Source organism: Ranitomeya imitator, chromosome 3 (assembly GCF_032444005.1).
Source record: "Ranitomeya imitator isolate aRanImi1 chromosome 3, aRanImi1.pri, whole genome shotgun sequence".
NCBI lineage: Eukaryota > Metazoa > Chordata > Amphibia > Anura > Dendrobatidae > Ranitomeya > Ranitomeya imitator.
Genome location: NC_091284.1, coordinates 175,228,298 through 175,255,721, shown reverse-complemented (window position 1 = coordinate 175,255,721; position 27,424 = coordinate 175,228,298). Strand labels below are relative to the sequence as shown.

The 27,424-nt window shown below is 44.0% G+C and overlaps 1 protein-coding gene across 4 annotated transcripts in view; it reads left to right on the top strand.

The window, feature by feature from the left end:
• The window catches only part of SYTL5 (synaptotagmin like 5), a 461,654-nt gene that overhangs the window by 415,656 nt on the left and 18,574 nt on the right, over window positions 1-27,424 (top strand). For all 4 annotated transcript variants that reach the window (XM_069761622.1, XM_069761626.1, XM_069761625.1 and 1 more), the window contains 3 exons: window positions 22,404-22,565; window positions 24,395-24,506; window positions 25,481-25,610. In XM_069761622.1, coding sequence (XP_069617723.1) covers window positions 22,404-22,565; window positions 24,395-24,506; window positions 25,481-25,610 — 404 coding nt within the window. The remainder of the gene's footprint in view (window positions 1-22,403; window positions 22,566-24,394; window positions 24,507-25,480; window positions 25,611-27,424) is intronic.

Below are 27,424 nucleotides of genomic sequence, written 5' to 3'. Positions count from 1 at the left end.
TGATCCAGGATGGAGGTGTTTCTTATTCCATCCTGATCAGGTAAAGGTTAATCCTCTCTGCCTCTTTCTGGTTTGGGGGTGGTTATTTATATGCGCTGCGGCCGGTGACCTATGTCAGTGATAATTCTGGTCCCTCGGCTTGAGCAGCTGACCTAGGTTACTCAGTGTGTTTCTGTGGTTTCCCTGACCCCCTGGTTTGCATCTGTACTATTTCCAGAGTCCCTGTCCCGTGTTTCCCTGTATGCTTGACTCCATTGGTGTATGACCCGGCTTGATTCTTGACCTGTCTCTCCGACCTCTGTTTTGGTACTGACCTGTCCTCTCTGGCTTTCGACCACCCCCCCTGGCTTGTTCCTGACTCAGCTTCCGTCTCTCCCTCTAATCACCACGCTCCTGGCTGGTTTCCGACCTCCTGGCTTGCCCCTGACCACTCCTCCGACTTACCCTCTGGTTACCGCACCCCTGCTGGCGTCCGACTCTTAGACCCGCTTTTTGACACTGCCTGTATCCCCCGCTCTGGTCTCACGGTACTGGCAGGTTCTTCCTTGGTGAGGGCACATGGCACTTTGCGATATCTGCACTGCTTTCTGGCAGGTCTCCTTCCTTGAAGGTTCCTTCTTCCAACATCCCTTGGGGGTTCCCTCCGACATCACGTCCTGTGAGTCGCGACAGTGTGCAAATGTAAACAAAGTGGCCATTGGATGTTTCTGATTAGGCCACATTTAACCCCTTTACCCCCAAGGGTGGTTTGCACGTTAATGACCGGGCCAATTTTTACAATTCTGACCACTGTCCCTTTATGAGGTTATAACTCTGGAACGCTTCAACGGATCCCAGTGATTCTGACATTGTTTTCTCGTGACATATTGTACTTCATGACAATGGTAAAAATTCTTTGATAGTACCTGCGTTTATTTGTGAAAAAAATGGAAATTTGGCGAAAATTATGAAAATTTCGCAATTTTCCAACTTTGAATTTTTATGCAATTAAATCACAGAGATATGTCACACAAAATACTTAATAAGTAACATTTCCCACATGTCTACTTTACATCAGCACAATTTTGGAACCAAAACTTTTTTTGTTAGGGAGTTATAAGGGTTAAAAGTTGACCAGCAATTTCTCATTTCTACAACACCATTTTTTTTTAGGGACCACATCTCATTTGAAGTCATTTTGAGGGGTCTATATGATAGAAAATACCCAAGTGTGACACCATTGTAAAAACTACACCCCTCAAGGTGCTCAAAACCATATTCAAGAAGTTTATTAACCCTTCTGGTGCTTCACAGGAATTTTTTGAATGTTTAACAAAAAAATGAACATTTAACTTTTTTTCACAAAAAATTTAATTCAGCTCCAATTTGTTTTATTTTACCAAGGGTAACAGGAGAAAATGGACCCCAAACATTGTTGTACAATTTGTCCTGAGTGCGCCAATACCCCACATGTGGGGGTAAACCACTGTTTGGGCGCATGGCAGAGCTCGGAAGCGAAGGAGTGCCATTTGACTTTTCAATGCAAAATTGACTGGAATTGAGATGGGACGCCATGTTTCGTTTGGAGGGCCCCTGATGTGCCTAAACATTGAAACCCCCCACAAGTGACACCATTTTGGAAAGTAGACCCCCTAAGGAACTTATCTAGAGGTGTGGTGAGCACTTTGACCCACCAAGTGCTTCACAGAAGTTTATAATGTAGAACCGTAAAAATAAAAAATCATATTTTTTCACAAAAATTATCTTTTCGCCACCAATTTTTTATTTTCCCAAGGGTAAGAGAAGAAATTGGACCCCAAAAGTTGTTGTACAATTTGTCCTGAGTACGCTGATAGCCCATATGTGGGGGTAAACCACTGTTTGGGCGGATGGGAGAGCTCGGAAGGGAAGGAGCGCCGATTGACTTTTCAATGCAAAATTGACAGGAATTGAGATGGGACGCCATGTTGCGTTTGAAGAGCCACTGATGTGCCTAAACATTGAAACCCCCCACAAGTGACACCATTTTGGAAAGTAGACCCCCTAAGGAACTTATCTAGAGGTGTGGTGAGCACTTTGACCCACCAAGTGCTTCACAGAAGTTTATAATGCAGAGCCGTAAAAATAAAACAAAATTTTTTTCCCACAAAAATTATTTTTTTAGCCCCCAGTTTTGTATTTTCCCGAGGGTAACAGGAGAAATTGGACCCCAAAATTTGTTGCCCAATTTGTCCTGAGTGCGATGCTAACCCATATGTGGGGGGGGGGACCACTGTTTGGGCGCATGGGAGGGCTCGGAAGGGAAGGAGCTCCATTTGGAATGAGGACTTAGATGGAATGGTCTGCAGGTGTCACATTGCATTTGCAGAGCCCCTAATGTACCTAAACAGTAGAAACCTCCCACAAGTGACCCATATTGGAAACTAGACTCCCTAAGGAACTCATCTAGATGTGTTGTGATAGCTTTGAACTCCCAAGTGTTTCACTACAGTTTGTAACGCAGAGCCGTGAAAATAAAAAAAAAAAAATCTTTCCCCCCAAAATTATTTTTTAGCCCCCAGTTTTGTATTTTCCCGAGGGTAACAGGAGAAATTGGACCCCAAAAGTTGTTGTCCTATTTGTCCTGAGCACGCTGATACCCCATATGTTGGGGTAAACCCCTGTTTGGGCACACGGGAGAGCTCGGAAGGGAAGAAGCACTGTTTTACTTTTTCAACGCAGAATTGGCTGGAATTGAGATCGGACGCCATGTCGCGTTTGGAGAGCCCCTGATGTGCCTAAACAGTGGAAACCCCACAATTATAACTGAAACCCTAATCCAAAAACACCCCTAACCTTAATCCCAACAGTAACCCTAACCACACCTCTAACCCAGACACACCCCTAACCCTAATCCCAACCCTATTCCCAACCGCAAATGTAATCCAAACCCTAACTAACTTTAGCCCCAACCCGAACCCAAACTGTAGCCCTAGCCCTAACCCTAGCCCTAACCCTAGCCCTAACCCTAACCCTAATGGGAAAATGGAAATAAATACATTTTTTTAATTTTTCCCCAACTAAGGGGGTGATGAAGGGGGGTTTGATTTACTTTTATAGCGGGTTATTTAGCGGATTTTTATGACTGGCAGCCGTCACACACTGAAAGACGCTTTTTATTGCAAAAAATATTTTTTGCGTTACCACATTTTGAGAGCTATAATTTTTCCATATTTTGGTCCACAGAGTCATGTGAGGTCTTGTTTTTTGCGGGACGAGTTGACGTTTTTATTGGTAACATTTTCGGGCACGTAACATTTTTTGATCGCTTTTTATTCCGATTTTTGTGAGGCAGAATGACCAAAAACCAGCTATTCATGAATTTCTTTTGGGGGAGGCGTTTATACAGTTCCGCGTTTGGTAAAATTGATAAAGCAGTTTTATTCTTCGGGTCAGTACGATTACAGCGACACCTCATTTATATTTTTTTTATGTTTTGGCGCTTTTATACGATAAAAACTTTTTTATAGAAAAAATAATTATTTTTGCATCGCTTTATTCTCAGGACTATAACTTTTTTATTTTTTTGCTGATGATGCTGTATGGTGGCTTGTTTTTTGCGGGACAAGATGACGTTTTCAGCGGTACCATGGTTATTTATATCTGTCTTTTTGATCGCGTGTTATTCCACTTTTTGTTCGGCGGTATGATAATAAAGCGTTGTTTTTTGCCTCGTTTTTTTTTTTTTTTTCTTACGGTATTTACTGAAGGGGTTAACTAGTGGGCCAGTTTTATAGGTCGGGCCATTACGGACGCGGCGATACTAAATATATGTACTTTTATTGTTTGTTTTTTTTATTTAGATGAAGAAATGTATTTATGGGAATAATTTTTATTTTTTTTTTCATTATTTTGGAATATTTTTTTTTATTTTTTTTTACACATTTGAAAAATTTTTTTTTTACTTTTTTACATTGTCCCGGGGGGGACATCACAGATCGGTGATCTGACAGTGTGCACAGCACTCTGTCAGATCACCGATCTGATAGCAGTGCAGGCTGCTTCACAGTGCCTGCTCTGAGCAGGCTCTGTGAAGCCACCTCCCTCCCTGCAGGACCCGGATCCACGGCCATCTTGGATCCGGGGCTCGAGCAGGGAGGGAGGTGAGGAGACCCTCGCAGCAACGCGATCACATCGCGTTGCTGCGGGGGGCTCAGGGAAGCCCGCAGGGAGCCCCCTCCCTGCGCGATGCTTCCCTGCACCGCCGGCACATCGCGATCATCTTTGATCGCGGTGTGCCAGGGGTTAATGTGCCGGGGGCGGTCCGTGACCGTTCCTGGCACATAGTGCCGGATGTCAGCTGCGATAGGCAGCTGACACCCGGCCGCGATCGGCCGCGCTCCCCCCGTGAGCGCCGCCGATCGCGCTGGACGTACTATCCCGTCCATGGTCATAGGGGCCCACCCCACCTCGACGGGATAGTACGTCCCATGTCAGAAAGGGGTTAATAAGAGGTCTGCGCCTTTTAATACATTTGGTTGAAAACACTCCAGATTAGCATAAGATTCATAAAATAAGATGTTTTAGTAAATGTTGGCCATGATCTGATAATAGTGGCCACTGCTGAGCAAAGCCTTAGGCCTCATACTGACATCAGTTTTTTACGTACGAGTTCTATCAGTGTTTTCACAGATCGGACTCATACCTATTATAGTCTACTAGATGGTGGCCCAATTCTAACGCATCGGGTATTCTAGAACATGCATGTCCACATAGTATATTGCCCAGCCACATAGTATATTGCCCAGCCACGTAGTATATTGCCCAGCCACGTAGTATATTGCCCAGTAACGTAGTATATTGCCCAGTGACGTAGTATATTGCCCAGCCACGTAGTATATTGCCCAGTCAAGTAGTATATTGCCCAGCCATGTAGTATGTAGTATATTGCCCAGCCACGTAGTATATTGCCCAGTCAAGTATTATATTGCCGAGCCACGTAGTATGTAGTATATTGCCCAGTCACATTGCCCAGCCACGCAGTATATTGCCCAGTCACGTAGTATATTGCACAGCCCACATAGTAAATAGCACTGCCCATGTAGTATATAGCACAGCCCACGTAGTATATTACCCAGCCACATTGCACAGCCCACGTAGTATATTGCCCAGCCCACGTAGTATATAGCAATGTAGGCATCATATCCCTGTTAAAAAAAAGAATTAAAATAAAAAATAGTTATATACTCACCTTCCGGAGCCCCCAGATCCAAGCGAAGTGGTTACCGACGCTCCTCACGCACTCCGGTCTCAAGAGTGCATTGCGGTCTTGCGACCGCTACGTGATCATCTCGCGAGATCGCAGCATGGACCGGTTACTGGAGCGTCGCGAGTGGTAAAGGCCTGCTGTGGATCCGAGGGCCGATGGACGGTGAGTATATAACGATTTTTTATTTTTTTTATTATTTTTAACATTAGATCTTTTTACTATTGATGCCGCATAGGCAACATCAATAGTAAAACGTTGGTCACACAGGGTTAATAGCAGCGTTAACCGAGCGTGTTACACCGTGGCATAGTGCGGTCGGTTAATGCTGCCATTAACCCTGTGTGAGCGCTGACTGTAGGGGAGTATGGAGGGGGCACTGACTGCGGGGAGGAAGGAGCGGCCATGTTGCCGCCGGACTGTGCCCATCGCTGATTGGTCATGGCTGTTTTGCCGCGACCAATCAGCGACTTGGATTTCCATGACAGACAGGCCGTGGCCAATGAATATCCGTGACAGACAGAAGGACAGACGGAAGTGACCCTTAGGCAATTATATAGTAGATGGAGCAGTTCACATGTCTGTGTTTTTTTGCTGACTGAGTGGTCTCCACAATCATGAAGATATGTTCAGTCTTGATCTGATGCTGTTTGATATGAGAAGTTCGAGAAACCTTTGTTTCTTTTTTTTTCATCCGAGAAAAATTTCTGAAATTGTGATGGTAAAAATTGGCACACAGACCAAACTCTGATGATACGCTGATAAAAATCAAAGATCAAACTTAGACCATTGTTTGCGTCAAAGAAAATTTACTGACATCTGAATGAGATCTAAAACCTACCTCCAGGTTTTGCCCAAGGGCCACATGTTGCAGAACACTTTAGTCTGTTTCCTACTTTTATAAAAGAACTTTGTGTCTCTTGTATTCGGCTCTGTGTCATGGTTTTCAGTCGTCTTTCAGGTAGTTTGATGTGTAGGACAGATACTATTTTAGGGTCCTGCCCCATTACAGAGATTGTCTCCCATAAAACTTGCAAAAAAGCACATATTATACCTGATGAAAGCCGTTGTGGGCTGAAACGCGTTTTTTTGTTCTTATCAAGTGTACTAATAAATTTGTTACTGAGTAAACTTTCTCAACTTCAAATCATTCTTCTATTCATCTTCTATTTATCAATAAAACTTGCGATGTAATTTGGGACAGGAGTTTACATTATGATACCACAATGGGAGGAGATGTATGTGGTCTGCCTTCTATAAATAATGCCCCTATAATTCCTGGTTGTACTTGTGGAAAATTGAGGGGAAGTAATGATCACTCCCATCATTGTAACTGTGTGAAAAAAAAATTAAGACAAAAAAAAACTCACAACACTTTTATTTTCTTTCTTTTTTTTATTGGAAGAGCAATAAGCAACATTGTAATAAAAATATTACCGTCCGTTTAAGAAATTAAACCATGATCACAATGGCTCTCAGGTCAGAACCTATGGAGACCATATGACTAGCTGTGGTCATTGAGGACTGTCTGAGAGCAACTGGACCCAAAGATCCAAAGGAAGGCAAAGAAACCACCCGGAGAGTTCTGCCTCAGGGGGGGGGGAAAATTCCTTCCTGACCCCACTTGTGGCGATCGGATATTTCCCTGGATCACGTCTGTCCTGCTGCATATTGCTGTATATCTGCATGTAATTATAAGCTCAGGATAGCCAACCCTAGGAAGGAAAAGACAAATACACCCTGCTCCTAGGAGTTTACAATCTAATATACAATATACACAATGCCGAGAGCATACAGAATAATCTACATCCTAATCTAATAATCTAAAATAATCATCTATAATATTCTAATCCTAGGAGTTTACAATCTAATGTACGATACATAGGCTGCTCCTGAGAGATTACAGACTAATATACACCCTGCTCCGAGGAGCTTACAATCTAATATGCAATATACACACTGCTGAACCCATACAGACTAATCTACACCTTAATCTAATAATCTATAATAATAATCTATAATAATGTATCATAATCTAATCGTAGGATTTTACAATCTAATATATAATATACAGGCTGCTCCTGAGAACATATGGACTAATAAACACCCTGCTCCTAGGAGCTTGCAATCTAATATAGTGTTTTTTTCCGGACTCTAAGACGCACCATAAATTTTGGGGAAGAAAATAGGAAAAAAAGATTTTTTTTATAAGATGGGGGTTTGTCTTATAGTCTGAATTTAAGGTATCTTACTTGGCAGGTGGTGGCAGGCGGTGGCGGTGGAGCGGGGTCACAGGAGGAATGGTCCCGTCCTCAGAAAGTCGGTGGCACCAGAAGTGGTGCAAGGCTGGGGGCCAAAATTCCAGTGTGTGCATGCGCCGCCTTAGTAAAAAATGGCCACCAGGAAAGCAACGCACTCCACTCTGTCTCACCGCTGACACAGGGCCCGCAGCATCCACCACTGGGGCACCCACTTCTCCCACTCAGGGGCCCGCAACATTGTCCCACTTCTGCAGCCGCTGGCTTCCTGAGGAAGGGACCATGCCTCCTATGACCCCGCTCCATAGCCGCCAGCCCCCGGGTAAGCTACATTCGGACTATAAGATGCATCCATCATTTCCCAAATTTGGGAGAAAAAAAATTTGTCTTATAGTTCGAAAAATGCAGTACACACTGCTGAGCACATATAGACTAATATACACCTTGATCCTAGGAGCTTACAATCTAATATAAATTTAAACACTACTGAGAGCATACAGACTAATCTACACCCTGCTCATAAGAGTTTACAATCTAATATACAATATACACATTGCTGAGAGCATACAGATTAATCTACACCCTAATCTAATAATAATCTATAATAATCTATAATAATGTAATCATAGGATTTTACAATCTAATATACAGGCTACTCCTGAGAGCTTATAGAGTAATATAAACCCTGCTCCTAGGAGCGTACAATCTAATTTACAGTGCTTTTTTTCAGACTATAAGATGCACCCCAAATTTTGGGGAGGAAAATAATGCTTTTTTCTGATGGGGTCCGTCTTATAGTCCAAATTTAAGGTATCTTACTTGGGTGGTGGTGGCAATGGAGCGGGGTCACAGGAGGCATGGTCCTTTCCACAAGAAGCTGCTAGTGTCAGAAGTGGGGCAATGCTGCTGGCTGATATCTCAGCCACTTATCCCACCCAGAGCCCACAGCATTGCTCTACTTCTGCAGCCGCAGGGACCATGCCTCCTGTGACCCTGCTCTATCACCACTGCAACACCTGGTAAGCTACATTTGTACTATAAGACGCATCCTTAATTTCCCCTCCATATTTGGGAGAAAAAAGTGCATCTTATAGTCCGAAAAATACGGCACACACTACTGAGTACATACAGACTAATCTATACCTTGCACCTAGGAGCTTACAATCTAATATACAATATACACACTGCTGAAAGCAAACAGAGTAATCTACATCCTGCTCCTAGGAGCTTACAATCTAATATACAATATACATACTGCTGAAAGCATACAGACTAATCTACATCCTGCTCCTAGGAGCTTACAATCTAATATACAATATGCACACGGCTGAAAGCATGCCATCTAATCTACACCCTGCTCTTAGGAGTTTACAATCAGGGCTGCTCTGGGACAAAAAAGCAGCCCTGCCAACACAAACCCCACTAGCTCACATACTATAGCACTCCTCACCCCGATCAGTGCTTTACTTTACTTTGTCGTGCCCCTCACTCTCCTAAAAGATATTTGAAAAGCCACATGTGAATGGCGCCACAGTGCGTACGATCGACCACAGCTGCATTTACATGGTGCTCTACAGAGCTCCAATTTTCAGGATCATGGGAGTCCCAGCAGTCGGATCTCCAGCAATTGGAAAGTTATCCCCTATCCAGAGGAGAGGGGATTACTTGGGATAATACATTTAAACAGCTTTTCCAATATTTTATTTTTATTTGGCCATAGTAATATTGAAAATACAAAACCAATATTGACCCTTTCAAAGTCCAATGTGTCCTTTTCGATAACAAGACAGGAGAAGTGGTACTGTGCAGTGCATACAGGGCCGGCTCCAGGTTTTTCTGGGCCCTGGTTGAGTCTCAGTGGGCCCCTTTAACACATACCACAATTCATAATGCACAGATACAGCAGAGAAATATAGGTATAGTACAATGCCAAAGATTTCACTTCTTACATTATATGAGTGATATCTATTGTACATTGTACAATAGGTCAGAAACCGGACAGTGTCTTCCTCCATACAGTATTATGGACACCACATAGTCCTCCATACAGTATTATGGGCACAACATAGTGCTCCATACAGTATTATGGGCACCACATAGTCCTCCATACAGTATTATGGGCACCACATAGTCCTCCATACAGTATTATGGGCACCACATAGTGCTCCATACAGTATTATGGGCACCACATAGTCCTCCATACAGTATTATGGGCACCACATAGCGCTTCATACAGAATAACATGCCCCATATATTGCTCCATACAGTATTATGGATACTACATAGTGCTCCATACAGCATAATGAGGCCCATATCTTGCCCCATATAATTCTCCATACAGAATAATGAGCCCCATACAATGCTCTATAAAGAATAATGAGCCCCATATATTGTTCCATACAGAATAATAAGCCCCATATAATGCTCCATGCAGTTTTATGGGTACCACATAGTGCTCCATACAGTATAATGAGCTCCATGTATTGCTCCACACAGAATAATGGGCCCCATATATTGCTCCATGCAGTATAATGAGCCCCATATAATGCTCCAAACAGTATAATGCGCCCCATATAATGCTCGATACAGAATATGATGGTCCCCATATAATTCTCCAGTATATCATGGACCCCGTATATTGCTCCAAACTCCAAACAGAATGGGCCACATATAATGCTCCATCCAGTGTATGATGGGCCCTATATATTGCTCCAAACAGAATGGGTGCCATATGATGCTCCATATACAATGGGCCCCATATGATGCTCCATATATAATGGGCCTCATATGATGCTCCATATATAATGGGCCCCATATGATGCTCCATATATAATATGCTCCATATATAATGGGCCCCATATGATGCTTCATATATAATGGGCCCCATATGATGCTCCATTATATGATGGGCCCCACAGGAGGGGAGAGGGTGCATGGGGCTCAGTGCACATGAGAGAAGGGGGTGCACGGGGCCATGCGCACAGGAGGTGAGGGGGTGCACGGGGCTCTGAGCACAGGAGGGGAAGTATGCATGGGGCCCTGTGCACAGGAGGAGAGGGGGTGCACGGAACCCTGTGCACAGGAGGGGAGGGGGTGCAAGGGGCCCTGCGCACAGAAGGGAAGGGGTGCACTGTGTACATATATACTGTATTAAGTGAATGATGATGATGAGGAGATGATAGGGCACAGTGGCATCTGTGGAGCACACATGCAGTATTAATGAGGCCAAGCAGGTATATTAGGGGTCCAGGCAGAGAGTTTTGGGGCCCCTTCCCCTCCCATTATACCGGCGCCCTCCAGGGGCCCTGTACTCACAATGTGTGTCTGTAGGGCGGCCCCAGCCCCGGAAAGCAGTGCAATTCTCTCGACGCCGGTCCTCCGGGGAACAGCCACGTCTCACTGCCCATCATCCTGCCTACATAGTAGTAACGCACATAAAACAAAAAGAAAAAAGCTGCTCTGATGCTGGTACTGACCAGCATCAGACAGAAGATCCTGTGCGTGCCGCGGCGGCCCTAAGCTTGTTTTACTGAAGGCCTTGTGTGTACGCACTCTCATGCTTACACACACTGACGGGGCCACAGCCGTGTGCACACAGGCGCTCACAAGGGACACCGCGGAGAGTAAATACTATCAAGTCCCACAGCGGCACTTGTGAATGAGTTTAAGCAAGAGAGCGCACACACACCTGTCCTTTAGTAAGATGTTTTAAAGGGCCAGCAGCCCACTTTGTATTACAGAACTGCCAGCCCACCAGGCATCTGCCCGGTCCGGCATATTAGCAATCCGGGCCTGCTTACAATCTAACATACAATATACATACTGCTGAGAGCAAACAGACTAATCTACACCCTGCCCTTAGGAGCTTACAATCTAATATACAATATGCACACCCATGAGAGCATACAGACTAATCTACACCTTGCTCCTAGGAGCTTACAATCTAACATACACTATACATACTGTTGAGAGCAAACAGACTATTCTACACCCTGCTCATAGGAGCTTACAATCTAATATATGTTATACATACTGCTGAGAGCTTACAGACTAATTTACACTCTGCTCCTAGGAGCTTACAATCTAATATACGCTATACATACTGCTGAGAGCAAACAGACTATTCTACACCCTACTCCTAGGAGCTTACAGAATTTTGATCAGAGTGATGAGAGTTTCATCAGCCTTTCTCGACACGGAGAGGGAAGAAAAACAAGTTTCTCAAACCACTCCATTCTGTCAGTCTGTGAAAATCGGAACTCGTATATATAAATATGCGTATGTATTTGTACAGGTGTATAAGCCAGTACACAGAGTGGAGTTCAGGCTTATAGACTTTCTACTGAGCTCGTACATAGATTTGAGCTCATGCAGGCAGAAGCTCTCTGCTCTTCTGTCTGTTGAGCAGCATGCTATAGAGCAGCTATTTTGAGCGATCAGTGGATTTCTCGGGACCCAGTCACACACTGATCCACTACACATTAGGTTACTTTCACACATCCGTCCCACGCCGTCACGCATAATCCGGCGGCGGGACGGATTGCTGGATCCGGCGCAGTTAGTGTAAAAACTGAGTCACAGATTTTCTTCCGGATTCGGGATAAAGATATAATGTAAAAAAATAATAAACAAAAATAAAAAATCGTGATATTCTCACCTTCCGGCGTCCCTGGCAGCCTTCCTGCTCCTCGCAATGGTTGCGATGCTCCAGGTCCCATTAATGCATCGTGGCAATAACCTGTGATGACGTAGCGGTCTCGTGAGACCGCACGTCATCTGGGGTCATTGACGCTATAGTTTAGCAGTGCTTCTCAACTCCAGTCCTCAAGACCCACTAACAGGTCATGTTTTCAGGATTTCCTTAATGCTTGAGCAGGTGATGAAATTATCACCTGGGCAATACTAAAGATATCCTGAAAACGTTCCCTGTGGGTCTTGAGGACTGGAGTTGAGAAACATTGCTTTACTGGGACCGGGAGCATTGCGAGCATCGCGAAGAGCGGGAAGGCTGCTGGGGAAGCCGGAAGGTGAGAATGTCACGATTTTTTATTTTTGTTTATTATTTATTACATTATATATTTTTGTTATTGATGCTGCATAGGCAGCATCAATAGTAAAAAGAGAGAGAGAACAGGGCATGCGCAGTTTGGAGGCCAGACTCCGGCACCTGATATTGTCACATGGCACATCCGGCTCCCATAGGCGTCCATTGTCAGAAAAGCCGGATGCTGCTTATTTCGATGCTATCAGGTTTTTCGTGGCAACAAAAAAAAGTTCCTCTGGACGTTTTCTCTGGCCGCTGGACCCGGCAATTTTTGCCGGATCTGGCAAAAACCGGATGAAACGTTGGGACATCAGGCACAATCCGGCGCTAATACATCTCTACTAGAAAAAAACTGATCCGGCGGAAAAAAAACGGATCCATTTTTTTTTAAATTCGCCGGATTGTGCCTGATGCAAAAAACCTGATGTGTGAAAGTAGCCTTAGGCTATGTGCACACGTAGAATGGTCCACTGCGGATTTTTCCGTAGCGGATTTGATAAATCTGCAGGGCAAAAACACTGTATTTTTGCTGCAGATTTATCGCGGATTTACACTGCGGTTTTACAACTGCAGTTTTCTATAGGAGCAGCTGTAAAACCGCTGCAGAATCCACAGAAAGAAGTGACATGCTGCGGAATGTAAACCGCTGCGTTTCCGCATGTTTTCTTCCGCAGCATGTGCACAGCGTTTTTTGTTTCCCATAGGTTTACATTGTAATGTAAACTCATGGGAAACTGCTGCGGACCCGCAGCTGCGGAAACGCTGCGGATACGCAGCGTGTACACATACCTTAAGGGCTCGTGCACATGACCGATTTTGTTGTCTGATTGCTATCCATGGTTTTAACAGATAGCCCTCGTACCTATGATATTCTATGGGGCTGTGCATATGTCAGATTTTTTTCCTCAGACTGAGTGGTCTGCAGAAAAAAATCGGAGACAAGTCCGATTTTGATCTGAGTGTTGGATCAAATTCGGCAACGTAAGTCCATGGGTCCGTGAAAAAATTGGACCACATTGGTCCGATTTTCAAACTGCCATAATGGAGAAGGAGGTGCAGAAACTTTTTTTTTTTCCCTCTCCACATCCGAGAAAAACTTATGCCACTCTGATCAAGCCATGATCTAAGTCTAATTAGAGTTTGTAACTCTATTACGCCAGTTGCCGTTGCCTCATTTCTGCTCATGATATCCTGTGGTTCCAGTTCTAGTTCAGCTGCCATCAAGCTACTACTTTCTCCATTGTTTCTGCTCGGCCATCCTGCTGCGCCATTGTCATCTGTCTGTGCTTCATTACAGTTGCTCATCTGATCTAGGGGCTTCAAAAATCCACCTCACCTATCATTACAAAAAAAGAGTATTAAATTGTATGTTCTATTTAAGGAATCATCCTGATACACAAGAGAGAACACGTCAGAAATGTTTGCTGAGATTTTTTTTAGGGGTAAATGGTGCAGTTCTGAACTTCACCACAAACACCCCACAGCCATAAAATGTGTGATTGGGGGCTTAGTGTTGAGTGTACAGCTACCTACCTGGCCTTCCTCAAGTGGCTCCCTCTGAAGACACAAGATGGTTTTGGATTAAAACGTTTTACATTCTCTACCAATTGTGATGTCATGCCCCCTGTGATGTCATAATAACTGCCACTGCTGTGTTATGTAGCAAGTTTCCATCATCAAGGAAGTTGAATTAATAAAACACAATTGCAGACTGCAAAATAACCACAGCCTGATTTTTAATTGAGTCATGACACACATTAAAACCTAAACATTTCCACTCTTTTAGGCTGCCGTCACACTATCAGTATTTTGTCAGTATTTTACATCAGTATTTGTAAGCCAAAACCAGGAGTGGAACAATTAGAGGAAAAGTATAATAGAAACATATGCACCGCTTCTGCACTTATCACCCACTCCTGGTTTTGGCTTACAAATACTGATGTAAAATACTGACCAAATACTGATAGTGTGACGGCAGCCTTAGACTAATCCGTATCACCTACTGACCTATGAACTAAAGGAAACCACAGGACACCATACTTTACTTCCTGATCCAGTTCCCGGTCACCCCTGCTCCAATAGGATCAAGAGAGCAGACATTGGAGAACTGTAGGAGTATGCAATTAAATTTACAGTATGTCATGAAAATGCTATGTTTTGACGACATTAATGGCATAGATACCCAATAATGGAGCCAAATGGAGTTGTCTCAATTGGCCCACCCCTTTCTATATGCTTTTATTAAAGCGCCTGGGTGTAATACAGGGCAAAACCAGACAATTGCTGAGGGTCTTCAAGACCAGTGACACATGATCAGTTATCGCCAGCAAGTCCTCATTTGGGGAAGGGGTTGTCCAGATTGGTAACCCCTGTTAGGCTGGGCTCACACTGACTTATTAAAGCACCCAAATGTGCATATTTTCCTTAGAATCTGGTCAATAATTTTTTTTTTAAATCATAGAATCATTATAAGAATCACAGCAAGGGACACACGATACATGATTTTTTCTGAGATTTTCAGGTGAATGATGCAGTTCCGAATCCCACTAGTAACCCCCATGTATACAATTTGTGACTGAGATCGTAAGTGAAGAGTTCCCTACCTGCACTTGTTCCCTTCAAGCTGTCAGGCTCTAATGAAAGAAGATGGCCTAGGTGTTGCACTTTGGACATTCTAAACCAATTGTGATGTCATATGATTTCTATGATGGTTATGTGCTTTGTGATGTCAGAAAAACTGCATTTTACCTGCGGATTACTCGTGGATTTACAATGTAAAACGCTGCAGAATCCGCACAAAGAATTGACATACTGTGGAAAATAAACCGGAATTTTCCGCAGCATGTGCACTGTGGATTTTGTTTTCCATAGGTTTACATGGTACTGTAAACTCATAGAAAACTGCTGCAAATCCGCAGTGTCCAATCCGCTGTAGATCCACAGGCAAATCCGCAACGTGTGCACATACCCTGAACCTTGCTTTTTCCAGATGGAGGGAGTGGGGGTTTTAATTAAAACAGCCTTTAGCCTTACTTTTTGTATGGGCCATTTATATACTTGGACAACTTAATCATGTCCTGCCTTAGATGTTTCTCCTCAAGACTAAATACATGTAATTCTTATAATCTTGCCACATAAGTAAAATCCGTTATCAGTTTGGTAATTTTTCTTTGTACCTATTCTAACTCCAGGGTATCTTTTGTATTAACTGGTGCACAGAACTGAACTACTTATTCCAGGTGGATCAGTGGCGGACACTGACAGCTTTGGGCCCCTGTGCAAGAAATGTGTCTGGGCCCCCTCCCTGCCCAGCATGCTACTTGTGATGAGGGCAATCTGGCTCCAAGCAACAAGTCAGATTGCCCTCATTATCAAAGCCCTGGTTAAGATTTGGTTCTGCTGGTTCCAGCGCAGTCAGACTTGCAGTCAGGTGACAACTAGTGTGTCCGCTGTCAGTGAACAGAACACTGCAGACGCGGCTGACTCTCTAGTTGGCACATGACAGCAAGAGCCCAACATGTATATATTATACTAGCTATTCAACCCATTCTACGCCCGGGTGGTGAGCATTTATATTGGTATATGGTCTCCATCCTGTCATGTGCTGCTCCATCCTGCGTCCCCATCCTGTCATGTGCTGCACCCATCCTGCGTCCCCATCCTGTCATGTGCTGCACCCATCCTGTCATGTGCTGCACCCATCCTGCGTCCCCATCCTGGTATGTGCTGCACCCATCCTGCGTCCCCATCCTGTCATGTGCTGCACCCATCCTGCGTCCCCATCCTGTCATGTGCTGCACCCATCCTGCGCCCCCATCCTGTCATGTGCTGCACCCATCCTGCGTCCCCATCCTGGTATGTGCTGCACCCATCCTGCGTCCCCATCCTGTCATGCGCTGCACCCATCCTGCGTCCCCATCCTGTCATGTGCTGCACCCATCCTGCGTCCCCATCCTGTCATGTGCTGCACCCATCTTGCGCCCCCATCCTGTCATGTGCTGCACCCATCCTGCGCCCCCATCCTGTCATGTGCTGCACCCATCCTGCGTCCCCATCCTGCGTCCCCATCCTGTCATGTGCTGCACCCATCCTGCGTCCCCATCCTGGTATGTGCTGCACCCATCCTGCGTCCCCATCCTGCGTCCCCATCCTGGTATGTGCTGCACCCATCCTGCGTCCCCATCCTGCGTCCCCATCCTGGTATGTGCTGCACCCATCCTGCGTCCCCATCCTGTCATGTGCTGCACCCATCCTGCGTCCCCATCCTGTCATGTGCTGCACTCATCCTGCGTCCCCATCCTGGTATGTGCTGCACCCATCCTGCGTCCCCATCCTGCGTCCCCATCCTGGTATGTGCTGCACCCATCCTGCGTCCCCATCCTGTCATGTGCTGCACCCATCCTGCGTCCCCATCCTGTCATGTGCTGCACCCATCCTGCGTCCCCATCCTGTCATGTGCTGCTTTCATCCTGCGTCCCCATCCTGTCATGTGCTGCACCCATCCTGCGTCCCCATCCTGTCATGTGCTGCACCCATCCTGCGTCTCCATCCTGTCATGTGCTGCACACATCCTGCGTCCCCATCCTGTCATGTGCTGCACCCATCCTGCGTCCCCATCCTGTCATGTGCTGCACCCATCCTGCGTCCCCATCCTGTCATGTGCTGCACCCATCCGGGGGCCTGAGCAGGCGGGGACACCGGCGCGCTGTGGGGGTCAGGTGCCGGTATCGCCGCCAGCTCAGGCCCCCCAGCACTTAGTATATTCACCTGTCCTGCGTTCCACCGCTGGGCGCCGCCATCTTCCCGGTCTCCTGGCTGTGACTGTTCAGTCAGAGGGTGGCGCCGGCGCGCATTAAGCGCGTCATCGCGCCCTCTGAACTGAAGGTCACAGGCCGAAGACCGGGAAGATGGCGGCGCTCAGCGGTGGAACGCAGGACAGGTGAATATGGCCGATACTCATCCTCCTGGCGGTCCCTGCTTCTCTGTTGGAGATCGCGGTGTGCGTTCAGTGTGAACGCATACCGCGATCTCCCGGGAGCGTCACTCTGTGAGGCCCAGACTGCGCCGGCGCTTGCGCCGGCGCAGTCTATAAAGGCTTCGGACAGAGTGACGCTCCCAGCGTTATATTATAGATTACATTATATGTCTGGTGTCTGATAGTATACTACAAATAAAAGTATGGAATAGTGTAGTAGACTGCACTATTCCATACAACAGTATCATGTAAATGACATACTACAGGGAGAGCCCCACACAGCTCTCTCTATACAATATGTGACCTCACATAGTCTCCTATATACAGTATGAGCCCCCACATAGTCTCCTATATACAGTATGAGCCCTCACATAGCCCCTATATACACCAGGAGCTCTCACAGAGCCCTTTATATATAGCTGGAGCCCTCACAGAATCTCTTATATAGAGAAGTAGCCCTCATAGAGCCCCCTATATACAGCAGGATCCCTCACAGAGACCCTTATATACAGCAGTAGCAATCACAGAGCCTCAATATATACAGCAGGAGCCCTCATAGAGTATCTTATACACAGCAGGAGCCCTCACATTCTCCTATATACACCATGATGTCTCACATAGCCCCCTATATAGAGTGTTATCCCTCACAGAGCGCCTATATACAGTACGAGCCATGACATAGCTCCCTATATACAGTATGAGCCATCATGTATCCTCTATATACAGGAACAAATCACACACACACGCATTTAAAAAAACAAACCATACTCGCCTCGCTCCCATTCCCTGGCGCTCTGCTCCAGTCTTTGCTGTGTGCACTGACTCTCTGCACAGCAGAAGTGATATAGTGACATCATTGCATCTGCTGTATCAGTCACACACGCTGTGACTGGTGGAAGGAGTCGGTGGTTCTATCCTCCACCATTATATTCACTGCCAAGTGCATCCTGATGATGCAGATGACGGTGAAATCTGGATACAGGTTAGCCGTATGGTGCGACTTGTGGACCAGTGTTTTTGGGTGTTTGGCTATCACAGATGGCCCGGTCCGATTTCCACATTTTGCCCAGGTCTGTTATATACTGTATGAACCACATACTAATCTGTGTACTGGGTGTTATGTACTATACCAGTGATGGCAAACAGAGGCGTATCTTGGGTTTCTGGCACCCAGGGTAAGAATTAATTTTGGCCCCCCCATACCCCCAGGACTTATGCGATTTGCACACCTAGTCATGTACCGACGAGCTCCTCTCCCTAATGCCCTCAATGTTCAGTGAAAAACTGAGAGAAGCGGGAAGAGAAGCTCGTTGTCACAAGACCACAAGTATGAAAATCGCATATGAGTGAAGTGTCCATGTGACGACTACTGGAACCTGCAGAGCTGAATCCTGACATCGCAGCTTCTGAATTCTCACAACTAATGCACTGCACACTTTTAGGCTATGTGCATACGTAGGCTGGTCCTCTGTGGTTTCTCCCGCAGCGGATTTGATAAATCTGCAGGGCAAAACCGCTGCTGTTATCCCTGCAGATTTATCCCGTTTATTCTTGCGGTTTCCACTGCGGGTTTTACTCCTGCACTTGTTTTACTATTGATGCTGCATATGCAGCATCAATAGTAATGTTAAAAATAAAAAAAAATGGTTATACTCACCCTCTGACATCCCAATCTCCTCTGCGCTGCAGGCGGCGGTCCGGTTCCAAAGATGCTATGCGAGCAGGACCTTCGTGACGTCACGGTCATGTGACCACGACATCACCGCAGGCCCTGCTCGTATAGCAACCTGAGACCAGACGGCCGCGTACAGCACTGGGAGGTGAGTATATCATTATCTTTTATTTTAATTCTTTTTTTTTTACCACAAATATGGTTCCCTGGGCCTGGAGGAGAGTCTCCTCTCCTCCACCCCTGGTAGCAACCGCACATTATCCACTTACTTCCCGCATGGTGGGCACAGCTCCATGCGGGAAGTAAGCGGATCAATGCATTTCTATGTGTGCAGAATCGCTGCGATTCTGCACAAAGAAGTGACATGCTGCGGGTTGTAAACCGCTGCGGGTTGTAAACCGCTGCGTTTCTGCGTGATTTTTCCCGCAGCATGTGCACAGCGGTTTGCAGTTTCCCATTGGTTTACATGTTTACTGTAAACGCAATGGAAACTGCTGCGGACCCGCAGCATTAAAAGCGCCGCGGTTCCACGGTAAAAACCGCAACGTGTGCACATAGCCTTAGGGTTCTCCCTGGCTGGTGGACAGTCATGTGTTATGTTTGCTAATGACAGGTGTTATGAAGGCAATCCAGAAACACAGTGTGCTTAGCGATCAGAGCGCACACAGTGATCTGACAAATACCCAAAAATACAAGAACGAGCTCTGAGACGTGGAAACTCTGTAGACTGCACACCTGATCCTATCCTAAACACAACTAAAAGCGGCTGTGGATTGCGCCTAACAACTACCTAGGCAACTCGGCACAGCCTAAGAAACTAGCTAGCCTGAAGATAGAAAAATAGGCCTGACTTGCCCCAGAGAAATTCCCCAAAGGAAAAGGCAGCCCCCCACATATAATGACTGTGAGTAAGATGAAAAGAAAAAACGTAGGGATGAAATAGATTCAGCAAAGTGGGGCCCGATATTCTAGGACAGAGCGAGGACAGTAAAGCGAACTTTGCAGTCTACAAAAAACCCTAAAGCAAAACCACGCAAAGGGGGCAAAAAAACCCCACCATGCCGAACTAACGGCACGGCGGTACACCCTTTGCGTCTCAGAGCTTCCAGCAAAACAAAAGACAAGCTAGACAGAAAAAAAAGCAACAAAAAAGCAAAAAGCACTTAGCTATACAGAGCAGCAGGTCACAGGAACAATCAGGAGAAGCTCAGATCCAACACTGAAACATTGACAAGGAGCAAGGATAGCAGCATCAGGCGGAGTTAAGTAATGAAGCAGTTAACGAGCTCACCAGAACACCTGAGGGAGGAAGCTCAGAAGCTGCAGTACCACTTGTGACCACAGGAGTGAATTCAGCCACAGAATTCACAACAGTCATGTCAGCACAAGTGTGTGATTTGTATACTTCTGACCACATTCTGGCTAGACATGCCTGACCTCGCTGAGTTCATTTTCATTGACTGAGGTCACACATATCTAGTCAGCATGTGACCACATGTATGTAAATCGCTAGCATGAGAAAATCCTGACAACATGCAGTGCGAACTGTGAGAAGTCAGAAGTTTGCAGTCACAAAGAATGACTGCAGACTCATTACAAACCTGGACATCCCCTTTAATGCTCCTAACATAAATAAAAACATGAGAATTAGTCAGAATCACAAATAACATTTACATCCAGGTACCTTATAGATGGCGTCGTCTCTCAAGCCGTTCTCCTTTTCTTCATCTTGTCCAGACCCCATGATGAGTTTTCTTATTCATAGCCGTCTCTGCAGACTTCCATCTTCTCCGCTCTTTTGCAGAAAATCTCCACATGATGCCCTGAAAGATACAAGTGTCATTATAATGCTCCTGAATGAAAAATTGCCACTCACTATATTGTCTGCATAAAATATGACCCCCACATTGTCCCTCTTATGGTACATGCTCTTTTTCACGGACCTCCCCTTTCCATACCGACCCCCATTTTCACACTGTCCTCTCACACTGTGTCCCTCCTATAGAGCCTAGTATTTATACTGTACTCTCTCATCACACTCCCCCTCCTTGGTATACTGTCCCCTCCTGGCTGTGCCCTTACACTGTCCCCCCATGCTACGCATGCACACATCCCAACACCCTCACTCCCCATACTCTGTCCACATACGTTTTTCACATCGCTACTCATACTGTGTCTGCATACATTCCTCTGTTGGCTCCCCAGACTGTCTGCCCCCATCCCCCATACTGTTTCCTCATATATGCCCCCCATTCCCCGGTATTGTTTTCTCATGCATGCCCCCCAACTCCCCCTTTGCTCTTTATTTTGTGTCACTCACATTAAATCCCCCCATCTCCACTCATATTAAATATCCCCATCCAATAATAAATCCCACCATCCCCACTCACATTAAATCCCCCCCACAAAATATACCCCCCATTCCCACTCACATTAAATCCCCCCCCTGCACCTTCGGTGTCTTCAGCTCCACTGGAGCACTTACCACCAATCTCCGTCTCAGTGCCTCTGCTGCTCTGCCTCTGCTCTGCAGCGCGAGCGAGTGACGTCAGCAGCGTGATCACATGACCTGATATGCAGCATCAATAGTAAAAAGTTGGGGACACACAGGGTTAATAGCGGCGGTAACGGAGTGCGTTACCCGCGGCATAACGCGGTTTGTTACCGCCGGCATTAACCCTGTGTTAGCGGTGACCGGAGGGGACTATGCGGGCGACAGGCACTGACTGCGGGGAGTAAGGAGCGGCCATTTTCTTCCGGACTGTGCCCGTCGCTGATTGGTCGCGGCAGCCATGACAGGCAGCTGCCGAGACCAATCAGAGAATGAATAACCGTGACAGACAGAAGGACAGACAGACGGAAGTGACCCTTAAACAATTATATATGAGATTGTATCAATGCCTGGACAGTGTGAAACATGGTATAAGTGATCAAAATGATAATTTATCCATTTGGGATGTGTTAGAGACAGCAGACTATTCACTCAATTCAGTTTCTCATTTTTGGATATTCATTTTAATATTAATGTATCAAAATTGCTAAACTTTGCAAATATCTAAATTGATTTATTCTGGATGGTGGACTACCACTGATGCATTAAAGTCATTTTATCTTACATGGATGTAATATTATGTTTTTCTTTCATGTAAGTTGTTTGGCAAATGTATATAAATATCATATCGCATTTCTTCTCCCCACGCCAATTTTTTTTCTTTTCTTCTCCATTTCAGTATGTAATCAGTCATACTCAGTTAGAAACCAGAACTTTACAACTGTCGGTCTGGCATAATGACCGATTTGGGCGTAACAGTTTCTTGGGAGAAGTGAATATTCCCCTTGATACATGGAATTTTGAAAATCAAGAAGATGAATGTTTTACTTTGCAACCCAAGGTGAGTGATGTATTTCATTTTACAATAGGTATATAGTCTATGCTGTTATGCAGTTAGTGTGGGTGTAAGTGTGTATGTAGCTTTGATCCTACGACCTGCCTTAATCATGGATTCCTTTTCTGCTGAGTTGGCCCCACGCCACAACATCAACACAAAGCCGGACCTACTAATCAGAAGATTTCTCATGTGGTCTAGTGGTGTGTTTCATGCATGTACATTGACATGTACCCATCATAGTCAATGGGGTTGCTCACATGGTTGTCTTTCAGTAACATCGACCCCCAAAAAAACAAATCCCCAGACGTCTATCTTTGATCAACACATTCAGATTTATGAGTGTGAGAAACATTTGGACAGTACTCTGATGGCATCATAATTGCATCCTAGTTCTGTTTTTCACTGACTGCTACAAGAAGATTGAGAAGCCTCCACGTTTTTTTCAGTTTTTGCATATGAGAAAAAAACACTATTACAAATATGATGCAGCAAAATGATGGCATTCAGTTCTTTTTTATGTGCAAGAAACAAGACGGACGTCTTAATAAGGCAATTGGCTTTATGGATAACAGAAAGCATAAGTTTCTATTGCCAAGTCCTAATTTTGCTCAAAATGTTTTTCTTCGCAATTAATGATTGATCCTTCCAGTTGCAAAACTAACTTCATATTCATATTTTTCTACATATTAAAAATAGAACTCTTTAGATAAGGCGGCAGACATTCCACCACCTGCTCTAGGTTTAATTATAGAGAAGTCAATCTGTTGAATATTTGCATTGAATGTGAAAAAAAAAATAGGAGATAGATGAAATGAGCCTTGAAATCTCCTGACAGGTATTGCCAGATGGGCTGGAATACTTTGCTCCTATTTACATCTTGCTTTATATAAAAATATTGCAGGTAATACCTATGTCTCATAGGTGCTCCTGAAAGCAAATAATTTTTCTGCTTCACCATGTTTCTTTATGTATTGTTTACCAATGTTTCTTTGAGCTATAAGTGAATGCACTTCTGTTTTGTAGGTCCCTTGACTTATATAATAGGGAATTACTAAACATGTATAACTTTCTCTAAAATTTCCAAACCAGAGTTGTATTTTTAATGAGACAAACAGACATTGGGGATCCAAAGTGCCTGATTGGTAAGATGGATGTGGAGCACTTTTCCTAAACCATTATAAACATAAAAAGTCATTTGGAAAGTTTGGGGGCTTTTCAAATGCTGATCAGCAAGTATGTCAAAACTGCGTTCAGGTGTAAGACATACCAGTCCTTTACAATTTACCTCTAGAATCTTATAGAACTAAAAAAAAATACATATCAACACAACTCCTCTACTGATTGGGAGAGGGCTGTTAGGAAGTGGTATTGCTCTACATCTTGAAAAATGCAGTACGAAGAAGCATCAATACATGAATTTATACATTGAATTTACTGACAATTCTTATTGCTTGTCAAAGAGCAAATTGGATGTGGATGCACATGGAGGCAATCTTTCATATATTTTTTTACAACTGTAGACAGTGACCTAACTTGAAGCTAGTGGGCCATAATGTGGAATCTTAAACAGGGCATTCAACTTTCTAGGGTCTTTAAAAGGATTGGCCTTCATCCTTGTGTCGAAAGGATTTTTGGGCTCCAATTGTACTTTTAACAACTCTTAGTTTAAAAGTTATAAACTATGATTTTATGCTTGACTTACATCAGCATCATGCTTTCTTTTGGTGTTCTCAACAACAGAAAACATTGTTGTGTTTTATACCTTTCTTATATCTATTTTAAAAATGTAAATGATAAGTGCAAAGTATAATTTTTTCTTTTTTTTTGTTAAGATGGATTCGACATCAGAAGTTACTCTGCAATATAAAGGAGAAATTATAATTGGCTTACATTATATTCCTCCCGAAAAGAACTTGACTCTTCCATTGGAACCACTATCAACGGGTAAAGTCTAGAAAACTATTATATAGGATACATGTAAAGGAATTTTCTTTGCAAGTCTAAGCCTCTTATGCTGAAAAAAATAATTAAATTCAAGAGATCATAAGACTGGAAAAATTTAGAAAAATCGGCTAACAGCAAAGCTGTAGCAAAAACAACAAAAAAGATGACAAAGATTACAATTCAGGAAAAACACCGCCGGCATATCCCTGAAGCATCTTCAGCCTCAAAAACAATGCCGTTACACCATCATCTATAAGATGCAGTATGCACATACTCTTATGCAGTTTTCAAAGAATCGAACCAGGAGTGGATTTAAAAAAGAGGAACAATACTCTCTTTTTATGCTTTATTTCTCTTTGTGATCGACACTTGATTTTGGTTTGAAATTTACCTGAACAAAACCTGACTAGGTGGCCTGACCCTCAGTATAAGGCCACACAGTGCAGTTTTGATGCAGTTCTTGCATAAACAAAACTGGTTTTGAAATATTGTGTTTCACATGTGTGAGCCAAATTTAATCAATAGTAGAAAAGAGAATTACGACCATTATGTCTGAAAAGCATCTGCCCAGTACCTTTCCCGACTGGCTGTGACTATTTTACTGTTGCTCTATTCTTTTTAAAATTATTTCAATACATTTTCACCATTTTATATGGGATTTCCGAAGCTGGATTTTCTCTTTTTTATTATCGATTGGTCTTCATGCAGCACTGCTGGATTCCTGTGCCCCCGACTCCTTAATGGATGAGATGACATAATTTTCCTTTTTTAATCAGCCAAATTCAATAGACCAGTTTGATTAAACTGGACCACTATTGGTAATGACCCTGCTAAACAATATGCAGTCAAGAAACCCCAAACCATGCTTATTTATGCAAAGGCAGCTTCTTATAGGAATTATCAGCTTTTTACATTTTTGGCTCATAAACTACAATCTAAATATCTTTCTAAATTATAATTTTCCAATTTTACAGGAAAGAAAAGTTTCAGACGGTCAAAGAAAGTTCCAATGCCGACAGGGGGAATACTTGAAGTGCTTGTTAAGGAGGCCAAAAATTTAACTGCTGTGAAATCAGGGGGAACTTCAGACACATTTGTTAAAGGGTAAGGTTTCTGTTCAGATGGATATGTACAAAGTTTGCAACCTGTGGCCCTGACTACTGTGAGCAACTTGCTGAAAGTTTTAGTATCATAAAACCTAGAAAGTCACAACTTGCACACCACTTCCCTACTCCTTTGGTCACGGTCTTATAACAGAAAATGTAGGTTTAATATACTCCCATCAACATTATTTAGATGGCTTGTATTCATATTATTTCTTACTTGCAAATTGTTATTGTGTAATGTTATTTATCAGCGTTATTTTATTATGAAGTCATATTGACAACTGTGGCTGTAAAATCCACATATGAAAAAAACAAAGTTTTTTTTGGAAAATCTTCTTAGCCTAGGTGCACTGCACATTTAGTCTGTGGACTACAGCTACAGTATACATCAGGATCTTTTCCCAATGTATACTCTAACATTCACATACAGTGGGAAAAAGTATTTAGTCAGTCACCAAGTTCTCCCACTTAAAAAGATGAGAGAGGCCTGTAACTGTAACTGACATCATAGGTAGACCACAACTATGAGAGTCAAAATGAGAAAACAAATCCAGAAAATCACCTTGTCTGATTTGGCAAGATTTATTTTGCAAATTATGGTGGAAAATAAGTATTTGGTCATTAACAAAAGTTCATCTCAATATTTTGTTATATATCCTTTGTGGGCAATGACAGAGGTCAAACATTTTCTGTAAGTCTTCACAAGGTTGGCAGACACTGTTGTTGGTATGTTGGCCCATTCCTCCATGCAGATCTCCTCTAGAGCAGTGATGTTTTGGGCCTGTCACTAGGCAACACGGACTTTCAACTCCCTCCAAAGGTTTTCTATGGGGTTGAGATCTGGAGACTGGCTAGGCCACTACATGACCTTCATATGCTTCTTACAAAGCCACTCCTTTGTTGCCCTGGTGGTGTTCTTGAGATCATTATCATGCTGAAAGACCAATCCATGTTTCATCTTGAATGCCCTTGCTAATCGAAGGAGGTTTACACTCAGTCCCCACTGTAGGCCCTCATTCCCCACATGGAGACCAAAAATGTGTTCTTTCAAGTCAACAATGGCCACAAATGTAGTCTGTACGTCATCTCAAACCGGTTTCTTTTCAAAGACTGAGATACACCAAATCCCATTAATAAATATATTTACTTATGGAGTTTACACATGTTTTTCAGTGTGGTAAAACCAACGACTCTCTGCTGTTACATTGCCAACCGCCTTCTAAAATTTCAGGCATTTCTTTGACTGAATTTACACACTTGTGTTTAAAATGGACAGCACACACATGCAATATGGATGGCATCCATATGCTATCCAGTGACATTATGGACACCATCATTGAAAAGGTTGAGTTCAGTCTACAAGTCAGACCAAACACGAATATGATTATATTTCTATTATTTTGTGTGAACAGGGCCAAATAATGCAATATGCCATTGTACTATCCATTAAAAATCAGATGGCACATGCGCGATAAATGCTAAAGTGTGAATGAGGCTATGTATTGAATCATGTCCTGCTCTTCCTCTCCCTATAGTGGAAGGTCGCAGAGTGTATGAATAACATAACTAGTGTCTTGTTGTTATTATAGCTATACGGTACATCTGTGTTTCACAATCCAAGCGTTGTATGGATCACGATGTACGGACTGGCCGGGGGTCTCCTGATCCAAACTCAACAGCCTTATATTCATGTACAAGGCTGTTGAGTTCAGTTCAAGAGATCTTCTGCTATTCTGTGCATCATGGTACAGAAATGTGTGAAATTGGCCAAAAACCATATTATACCACTAAATATCTACATCTCTATGAGTC